Raw genomic sequence first — 10,963 nt, 5'->3', positions numbered from 1 at the left:
AGTTGCTTCATAAATTGAACCACTGATAACTTGGTATCATGGTCCTTGATATAAAACCAAAATGATTCGCGATTGAATTTTATTTGCCTTCTGTGAATCAACAGTTATGTTAATAGTTTTGCTTAGTAGTTTTAATATTTAATCCTGTGTTGCACCACAGCAGTGCTCAATGTATTTGCAAAAGGTTTTTTATATGAAGTATTTATCAGAACTAGGTCTTTATCCTTAAGGAGAGACTAAGAACCCCACACCAAAGTGACTTGCAAAACTTTTTATTTTAATTGCCCCATCCCGTTCTTTACTATATCACACAGTGACTTTGACACATGGCTTCCTAATAAATGATAATTAAATCTCTTAGAGGTTGAAAAAATGCAGTCTGGAGAGGCATGTGAGATTTCATATGTAAACAATGCTGAAATATTGTAAAACTAACTCAGTTTATGCCTTTTACAGGATTCAGAGTTAAGGTTGGCTATATTTAGTCTCCAGATTTGACACATAAGAAACTAATTAATGAAAGTCAGGCATGTTCTCAATTGACAGTATAACATCAAAGGTGTACCATCATTCTTAGTATCTAGTACAAAAAAGATAATACATTTATCAGTGTGAGCCTAATGTTCTCCCATACCTTCCTAATCTTCCTAACTATTGTTCTGCCATAGCACAACACACATGACCATAAAACTTCATAAGTTAATGCTGTTCTTTTGAGGTTTCCAGTTTTGTGTTTCATCAGAGTAGAATATTAACATTTTAGATATTTCTTCCTTACGTGCATTTAGGAAGATGTAGATTAAGGCAAGACCATTATGAAACTATAAAGGTTGATTACAAGCTTAATATCCAATCCTCAGTGTATTTACTTGGAAGTCAGCCTCACTGATCCCAACAATGCTTACTTCTTATCAAGGGTGCTTAGAAATGCAGTTGAGAATGGTAAAAAAGAAAGAAAGGAAAAGAGGACCATCTGCTCCAGTGATATCAATAAAGTGGAGAGTGACATCATTATGGGCAGCATTCAGTCAATTGCACATAATAAATCGCATTTTCTACTCCAGAGTTCTAACTCTTATCAAAAGAACAGTGATCTCAAGTAAGCATTTTGTTCCAGGCTACATTAAAAACAATAAATCCCAAAATAACATTCTAATTCAGAAGGAGATGTCAAAGCAGGTAACAATGTATGATAATACAATGATTTAGGCTGGAATTTTGGGAGGTGGGTTGCTAAGTGGGAAACCACCCCCAGTGAAGCGTGGAACTCTGGCTCTCTGTCCTGGATAGTCATGTTCCATGTTACTCAAGGCTTTCTCCTTTTCCCTTAGGGGTGGGAAAAAAGAAGAAGAAAAGGAAAAAACATTATGCATTTTTTATACTTTCTTTCTTGATATAATTTCCAAAAGTTTCTAAAGTTTTTATAGTTTCTCAAGTTCTATCAGGAGATCATTAAAAATATGTTGATGAAAGCCTGTTAAGTTAAACAGCTACAATTAGATGTCTGTTTGGATCTAATTAAGTGAGTGCTGATGGTATGGAGAATTATTAAAAATTAGACTAAATGAGTTCTCCTAATGTTACCCCCTCAAATGGTCAGAGTTTCTCATTAGATGCAGAATAAGTGTAAGGTTTGTCACTTGGAATTTCTAATCTTAGTGCTGTTTCTCCAAATGATAATTTGTTTTCATATGAAAGACTGAAATCATCAAAGGCAAAAAGGGGGATATTTTTCCTTTGTTGAATTTTAATGAATAAATCGTGTTAGCTATTTTCACATTTAACAGACTTATAGTGATAATTACCCAGTTTGTTTTCTTCCTACACAAAACAATCATTGTGTATATAACTTTGAACCACTACTGCCTCTAGAATTTATGCTGTAGGATGATCAATAACAGTTTGCCTTTAATACTAAACAGAATAGGACACAAGTTAACTATTCTTTTAGTTGGCTCATAAAAAAGTAGGAAATCCCCAGTAGAACAGTGCAATGGGCATATTTTCTTAAACTGAGATACAAAAATGCAAAAAATGTTCTAATGAATTTGTCAGTTCATTATCCACGAGGTTTGTTTTCTCACAATAAATCAGGCCTACATGCTCTCTTTCTTTTCCTTTCCTCCTTTAGCATGACTGTGTGGAGATTTCGGTTCAGAAGTGTCCCGTTCCGTTTCTGATTAAAAACTGACTGTTGTTGTTTTTACATCCAAAAAAAGTGTGATAAGATCATAACTCTGATTCATTGAGAGGGTGGATTTGGACTCCCTCACCTTTCCTCATACCATCAGGCTTATTTGTTCACATTCCTCTTAGATTCTATGTCTCTGCATGGTAAGTTCTGGGATGTTCATTCCTGGACTCTCTTCCCTAGTGGATAGCGCTGGACTCCCATCATGCCATAACAGATAATGTGCCTCCTCTAGTTGAGGCAGCTAAAGAGTTCTGGTACATATTTTCATCTCAACTGCAGTCTGACATATTTTCCCATGCAAAATTAATGATGTGAGGAATCCAGATTTTAAAACTGGCGAGAAAGGTTTGCTTGGCAAACTCAGATGGATAGGATGATTTTTACTTTGGATCAGTTTCTCAATCCTGATGATAATTTTTCTACTTTTTTCTGCTTTGTGTGCTACATATAATTTGCCAGCCATGGCTGCATGGCAATGTATGCAATTAAACATTTATTAGAATCCAGGTTTGGCCCTGCTGCTTTTACAGCTTCAGAGCTGCCTGTCTTACTGGAAGTATTGATTGAGGCTGAACAATCAGGCTACAATCCATGTCTATAAATATTTATTATCAGTGAATAAATATGATATATAGGGTTTTAAACAAGAATGGAATAATGAACCAGAACACCACATTTTGCTTAGTCAATTGAGTGCTTCATTATTATGTATTTTGCAGGGGAACATGGATCTTAAAAAGGTAAAGGTAAAGGTTTCCCCTTGACATTAAGTCCAGTCATGCCTGACTCTAGGGGGCGGTGCTCATCTCTGTTTCCTAGCCGAGGAAGCCAGCGTTTGTCCACAGACAGTCTCCATGGTCATGTGGCTAGCATGACTAAACACCAAAGTGCACGAAACGCTGTTACCTGCCCACCGAAGTGGTACCTTTTTATCTACTTGCATTTGCCTGCTTTCGAACTGCAAGGTTGGCAGGAGCTGGGACGGAGCAATGGGAACTCACCCCGTTGTGCAGATTCGAACCGGCAACCTTTCGATCAACCAGCCCAGCAGCACAGCGGTTTAAACCACTGCGCCACCTGCAGTCCCTCATGGATCTTAGGCCACACTTAATTCAGCCAAAATTTAGGTTTCAAGTATAATGGGCACCACCACATCTTTTTGATAAGGACTTAATTAAACTGGTCAATTGTTGGAGGTACAATGCTGCTAATGCTTCTCCTCTTCACATGTTTTGGGGATGCCCAATGGCAACTTCCTTTTGGAAGGAAGTAATAATTCAGATAAATCTTGTGCTGGCAAGTTCTTTAATATTCAGATATACACATGTTATTTTCAATTACCTACCCATCCTTTGGAATTTAACCCAAGGCAAATGTAAATGGATTTTCTGCACCCTTTTGACAGCTAAAAGGCTAATATTACAACAGTAGAAAGATAAATGGCCACCTGCAATAACACAATGTATGGAGAATTTAATAAAACTCGCCATTTTTGAATGGCCTTTAGGCATAATTTACAAATGGATAAATATATGGAAATTTGGGGTGCCTTTGTTGATATCTAGACATAATTATTTCACAATTCTAGTATATTCTGTTATATACAGAGATATTTAATATATGTATAATTAATGCTATGGATCTTTTATACTTTATTAAACATTTTAATGCTTCAGTTTTTTTCCTCTTTTAATGGTGTGATTTGGGCTTTTTCCTATTGTATACTTTAAAAATAATGGGAAAAACCCTATGGTTTCAAAACTTGTTTCAAAGTCAGATTTAAGCCATCGGTTACGAAGCTCACTTATTTCCACTAACTCGATAAGTGTTGTACATAATTCTAAATTTCAGTGAATAAAAAAATGGAAGACATCAATTTCTATGTGGCCATGCTAGAGCAAGGGGTGGGAAGCATGCATACAAAGGCATGTACGGGTTTACCCAGATGCAGCCTGTTTTGTTATAAACAAGATTTCTGTGTGATGCCAAAAATTCCTGAAGCCAACACTGATTCAAATAACTATGCTGTCACTTTGTCGTTGTATTTTACTGGCAGTACCAATCTATGTTCACTGTTTTGATCATCCACCATATACCTTTGCATAATAGACAAATATATATTAATGAGATGGAATCAGTGGTACTGTTTTTGCATGTATATTCTTTCTTTTTAGATACTCCTACTCCAGGCAGATGTAACTTTTTCAAAGGACATTTAACTGTTGGAAATGGATTGCTGGATATTATGGTAACATTGCGTATTGATCATTAAGCTCCAGGCCAATAGTTGCTAATTCCAAACATCAAGGCACCATAACATCATTTACAGTTAGGCAAAGGACACCTTTGATTGCTGACTTTTTTGCCAATTCAATCCTCAGAACTGTTTGCTGCCTTAAAACATGGTTAGGTGAGAGAAAGAAGATAACTGGTCTGAAATCAAATTCCGTAATTAAAAATGTTATTCTAGGGTATACCATTCTAAGGGTAAGAAGTGAGAAAAGGAAGATATCCTTTGATTTGTTTTATTGAAATGTAACATTGTAGTTCCCATTCATAAATAGGGGTAGGGAGAGTATGGTTGCAAAAATCTAGACAGACAATTGAAGAACAAACTCGAGATAATATTAGGTCAGTTAAATAGCCAAACATGTAGACACAGGGAAATGGACATCTGTGACTTGGTCTAAACACTATGACTTTAGTTCCCACCATCATATTTATACATTTTTTCTATGGGAACATTTCATTTTTTGGATTGGTCATACAAGTGATTGAATAAAGAGCATAGTCCCATTTAATCAAGCCACTTGAGAGGGCCCTGTAGTCAAGCATAAAATGAAAGATATTCAAATATTAACTTATGATTTCTAATTGGGCCTGAGATTTTGGGGATTTCCAAAAATTGGGATCATCCAGGATCTTGTGCATAATAGCTGAAGAAGCTTGTGTAAAGTGTTTGCTAATATTATTTATTTAGTGCATATAATTATTGTAAGGCACACAAAGCCAATTCTGTCAGAACAATCTAGTTCTCTGTATATAGCAGCCACTGAAAACATCATGGAGATCAATGTAGGCTGCACCACCAAATTTCGAAGAGTTTCTACCACACTAATACTTCTCACATACTTCTGGGTCTCCTCTAAATTAGTGGAGTACACAAATATTATCTACAGGGAAATCCTTTGGGAGATAGCCAATTCCCTACCAGGTCAAAGACACACAGTTGCTACCATTTTGATAAACTCAAAGGCTAGAAAGTCACAAAAGACTCTAGCAGTCCCTGTAAGCTAATTTTGGGCTTCTGTGCCCATGTGAATTCTCTTGGTATAGGATGACCCTCAGAAAAAAAAAGTATATGTATACGCTTATCAGAGAGGGCTTTATAGATTGGTTCAAAAGAAATGAGATAGAGGACCTTAAAATCCCACCTCAGAAAATGCTTTGTAATAAATCCTGCTACAATTATTAGTACTGTATTGTTTCTTACTTGTTTTCATGTTCCTTGCGTTTTTGAGTGAGGTATTTCTTCTTTACATTCAGAAGTTCATTGGCAAGCCTTTCAATTTCATATTTGTATTCCTGACTCTGTGATTCATACATGTTCAGTTCTGAAGACAACACCTTTAAAAGCCAACACAAAATTATTTCTAAAAATAAACACTGTGAGTGATTTGCTCCCTTCACTTTCATGTTTCGCTTTTAGGAAAAAACTGTGGATTGGGACTGTCAATTGTAGTCTAAGAATCCCTGACAAAATGTCATAAAGTACAAAAAGGTTGACTGTCTGAATAGCTTACAAAAGTGGTGGAATCTCCAGTTGCCAGTGCAATGGGAAATTGCTCGGCAATTTTGGAAAACCATGTCCATATATCCACTGAGAGGGCCCTTGGGCCAAGTTGGCAGAAAATAAATCTAATACATAAATAAAATATATCTTAAAATAAAATGCCTGCAATATGTACACTAAGCACATTAAACTTCTCAGTCACAATGAAACCTTCTCAGTATTCAGAATGCCCTACATGTAATCAGTTTTCACCTGCACTGCAGATGGACATTATTTTAGGGTCAAGGCAGTGAGTTGTTCGTGTTAGTTCTGGAAAGCTCTTGAGCAATTCACCTTAAGTACAGCTCTGAGCCATAGCTTTTGCACTAGCATAATATGCATCTTCATTTTCTAAGTAATCCTCAGCCCATCATCTCTTCCTTAAAGGCTGAACTCAACTAGCTGGTTCATTTCCAGTTCTGCTTGACAAGAGACTGAAGGAGCTTTTTCTTCTCCAAAAAACCCAAAATTCCTGGTTCACAGGACACAGCCAGCACAAAGAAACATATCTGTGAGGTAGTGTGTTTTATTTATTTATTTATTTAAAACATTTCTATGCCACCCTCATTGCAACAAAGCCTCAGGGCAGCTCACAAAGAATACATAAAACATACAAAAATAATAATAATATAACAATTAAAAGAAGAAAAAAAACATTTAAAAACCTCCGGTGCATTCTCGGCTAAAAATTTTAAAATCCTAATTAATACAATAATTTAGCAATTAAAATAAGTTTTAAATAAAAAGGTCTTAGCCTGGCGCCGAAAAACAAATAACGACGGCGCCAGGTGGACCTCTCTGGGGAGCGCATTCCATAGGTGGGGCGCCACCCCAGAAAAAGCCCTCCTCTGGGTACTCACCCTCCTAATATCATTCACAGAGGGTTCCCAGAGAAGGGCATCCGTTGCTGATCTCAAGGGGCAGGAGGGCGTATATGGGCACAAGCGTTCCTTTAGATATTGAGGTCCCAAGCCGTTTAGGGCTTTATAGGTCATAACCAACACCTTGAATTGGGCCCAGACTTCAATAGGGAGCCAGTGAAGCTGACGGAGAACTGGGGTTATATGAGAACAACGCCCAGTCCTCGTCAGCAACCTGGCAGCTCTATTCTGCACCAATTGAAGTATCCGGACCGTCTTCAAGGGTAGCCCCACGTAGAGCATGTTACAGAAGTCTAATTGGGCAGTTACCAGCGCGCATGTCACTGTCTCCAGGCAGTCGTTCTCCAGGAAGGGACACAGCTGATGAATCAGCCAAAGCTGAAGGAAGGCGCTCCTCGCCACCGCCGTCACCTGAGCTTCTAGAGACAGCTCAGGGTCGAGGAGCACTCCTAAGCTGAGAAACCTGTCCCTCAGAGGGAGTGCAACCCCATTTAGAACAAGGCCCGAGTCCCCCATCCCGAGGCCCGAGCCACCCACCAACAGGACCTCCATCTTGTCTGGATTGAGCTTCAGTTTATTGGCCCTCATCCAGCCCATTACCTCGGCCAGGCACCAGTTCAGCACAGCCACTGTCTCACCTGGATTGGTGGAAAACAAGAGGTAGAGCTGGGTATCATCAGCGTACTGATGATTCTGCAGCCCACACCTCCTGATGACCTCTCCCAGCAGTTTCATGTAGATGTTAAATAGCAAAGGGGACAAAATGGACCCCTGCGGAGCTCTATGGCATAACTGCCATGACGCAGAGCCATAGTCCCCCAGCACCACCTTCTGAAATCGGCCGTTGAGATAGCAGCAGAACCACCGCCACACGGTGCCTCCAACTCCCAATCCCGCTAGCCTATTCAGAAGGATACCATGGTCGATGGTATCGAAAGCCTCTGAGAGGTCCAGTTGAACTAACAGGGACGCACTTCCCCTGTCTCTCTCCCTGCACAGGTCATCGTACAGGGCGACCAAGGCAGATTCAGTGCCATACCCGGGTCTGAAGCCGGACTGAAATGGGTCCAGATAATCAGTTTCATCCAAGAGTGCTTAGAGTTGTCCTGCCACCACCCGCTCTAGCACCTTGCCCAGGAACGGGATGTTGGCCACAGGTCTATACTCGGCGGCCACCTCTGGATCCAAGGATGCCTTCCTTAGGACTGGCCGGACTACCGCCTCCTTTAAAGGGGCAGGTACCCGGCTGTCTCTTAAAGAGGCGTTGACCACCTCCAGGATCCAGGTCCCAATCCTGTCCTTGGCTTTCTTAAGTAGCCAAGATGGCCATGGGTCTAGTAAGCAAGTGGTAGGACATACTTGTCCAAGCACCTTGTCCACATTATCAGGCCACAACAACTGAAATTCATCCATTAATTGTGGACTCGACGCCGTCAATGGCGTCTCCCCAGTAGAATCTGATTCAATAGCAGAGTCAAGCTTGTGGCGAATCTAAGCGATTTTCTCCCTGAAATGCTTGGCAAAGTTGTCACAGCAGGCCTTCGAGGGTGGCACAAGATCTTTCTTCGGGCCCGGATGCATCAGCCCCTGCACCACCCGAAAAAGCTCCACCAGACGGCATTGTGAGGAGGCAATGGAAACTTCTTCTTTGCCATCCTCACCGCCACAGCATAGGCCCGATAATGGGCTCTTAAGTGTGTTCGGTCAGAATCACCCCGTGATCTCCTCCACCTACACTCTAGATGTCTCCCAACCTGCTTCATCGCCCGTAATTCAGGTGTATACCAAGGAGATGAACAGGCTCTGCCAGGTGGGAGAGGACGTTTGGGAGCGATCGTGTCAATAGCCCTGGTCATCTCCTCATTCCACAGTTCAACCAGGGCATCGACAGGATCACCAGCCTTGTCAACTGAAAAATCCCCCAGAGTTTCCAGGAATCCATCAGGATCCATTTGGCTCCAGGGGCGGACCAATACAATCAGGTCCGCACCCTTGCAGAGGGAAAGGCTGCTCTCTAGCTCCTTATGAGGAAGTGATCTGACCATGACAAGGGCATCAAGCTTAAATTCCTCACCCTCAGATCACCCTCTTCCTGCCCTGTCGAGAAAACCAGGTCCAGAGTGTGTCCACGTTCATAGGTCGGGCCAATGACGTGTTGAGACAGCCCCATGACTGCCATGGAGGCCATGAAGTCCTGAGCTGCCCCAGTTAGAACCATCTTGGCATGGAGATTGAAGTCCCCCAGGACCAACATCCTGGGAGTCTTCAACACCAGGTTCGAGACGATCTCCGTCAGCTCAGGCAGGGAGTCTGTTGGGCAGAAGAGTGCACGGTACACCAACAGAATCCCCAATCTGTCTCAGTCACCCAACACCAAGTGGAGGCACTCCAGCCTTGGCTTCGAGAGGACAGGGAGCCCCACAAGGGAAATAGAAGCTCGATAAACCAGAGCAACGCCCCTCCCCTCCCCTCCAGGCGTGGTCAGTGCTGGACCAGATACCCAGATTGCACAATTGTGAGAGGGAAACATCCCCCCCTCACCCGCCCAGGTCTCTGTGATGCACACCAGGTCAGCCCTCTCATCCATGATCAAATCATGGATAAGTGTTGCCTTATTTTGGACCGATCTGGCATTAAGCAGCAGCACCAACAGGCCCGGAGGGCAGTTGACAAGTCTACCTGGAACCCGCCTGCTGGGGGAATAACCAGAAAGAGGGACAGGTGTTAACCATCTGTCCCTCCTTCTTCTATGCTGACCTGTTAGACCCCCAATACCATAACGCCCATTGCCCATCACCACCCTGACGGTGGCAGCCCCGTGCTCCCCAGGCAACATCATAATAAAGCACAAGATGCACCAATTAAAAACAATCTAAAACCAACAATTAAAACCATTAAAACATCTTACTGTCCTCCACCTAGACCACCACTAGCCCACAAATAAATAAAACCAAACCACAGCCAGAGCCCCTGGCCAGCCCAGCCCCCCGGTCGGCCCCCCAAACGGCGACCGCCCTTAGGCCATCGCCCTTCGGCCACCGGCCCGAGGCCGCTGGCCCCGGCTGCCGCCGGTGCTTTGGGGTCCACAGGGCCACTCCCCATGCCCCACCCCTTCCCGGCGCATCTCTCACACGCACCGGGAGAAACAGGCCGGAGCAGGGTCCTATGCCGGTGGTCCTGACATCTGCAGCAGGGCAGTGGCGGTAGCAGGCAGCAGCGGGTGGAGGAACAGCGGTGGGGTCTGGGTGGTGTGGATCGAGGTGGGCCCGTCCCACACGCTGGTTCCTCCTGGGATGCCGGCCTGGCCACCGCTGGTGTTTTGTGGCCCGCCGGGCCCCTCCCCGTGCCCCGCGCCGGGAGAAGCAGGCTGGAGCAGGGTCCTGGGCTGGTGGTCCCTCCTTGTTACTGAAGAATTAGATGAATTAAAGCCTAGTGCTTGCCTGACAGGAGACCAAGGACTTCAAGCAAATTTCAGGAGGGGGAAGCTGGACAGCCTGGTGTAGATGGCAGGTCACTCTTTCTGTGGGGTTCACTGCAGGGAAGGCAAAACCAAAAGGGCATCTACCCTTTGGGGGAGCCTCTGCAGGGGTAGAAATCTGACAAAAATGGCAGAGAAAGTTGATGTTCCTGGTCCTTAGTTTAAGGGTAATAGTTGTGGATTTAGTGGCCACAGTGAGAATTAGGAGCCTGGGGTTGTGAATATAATGATTCTAGTCTTGTATGTTCTGCAAACTGTCTGTGATGTGCAAGCTTTTCCCATGTTTATACCATCTTCAGTTGTAACTTGTAGTTTTATCTAACTACATTTTGAGAGTTTTTTTTTTAATGACCACAAGCTTGTGGATGGGGGCAATCTGACAGACATAGTTTACTTAGACTAGTTTACAAAGTCTCCTGACCAAACAAAGCAGTCATGGGATAAGAAGAAAGGTCCTTTTAAGGAACAGTAACTGGTTAGAGAACTAAAAGCAGAGTACAGGAATAAATGGCCAGTTCTTACAACAGAATGTTGGAAACAGTGTACAGAGATGGGTAATGAGACCTGTACTTTTGAAC

The 10,963-nt window shown here is 42.8% G+C and overlaps 1 protein-coding gene across 1 annotated transcript in view; it reads right to left on the bottom strand.

Annotated features, from left to right (window-relative positions):
* Positions 1 to 618: 618 nt before the first annotated feature.
* Positions 619 to 10,963, bottom strand: part of CFAP58 (cilia and flagella associated protein 58) — a 103,685-nt gene continuing 93,340 nt past the window's right edge. Inside the window, exons 17-18 of the mRNA XM_044431375.1 lie at positions 5,688 to 5,821; positions 619 to 1,326 (exon numbers count right to left, since the gene is read on the bottom strand). Coding sequence (XP_044287310.1) covers positions 1,206 to 1,326; positions 5,688 to 5,821 — 255 coding nt within the window. The 3' untranslated portion in view covers positions 619 to 1,205. The remainder of the gene's footprint in view (positions 1,327 to 5,687; positions 5,822 to 10,963) is intronic.

Source organism: Varanus komodoensis, unplaced genomic scaffold (genome assembly GCF_004798865.1).
Source record: "Varanus komodoensis strain SLA01 unplaced genomic scaffold, ASM479886v1 scaffold1, whole genome shotgun sequence".
Lineage (NCBI taxonomy): Eukaryota > Metazoa > Chordata > Lepidosauria > Squamata > Varanidae > Varanus > Varanus komodoensis.
This window is presented reverse-complemented; position numbering and strand designations above follow the sequence as displayed.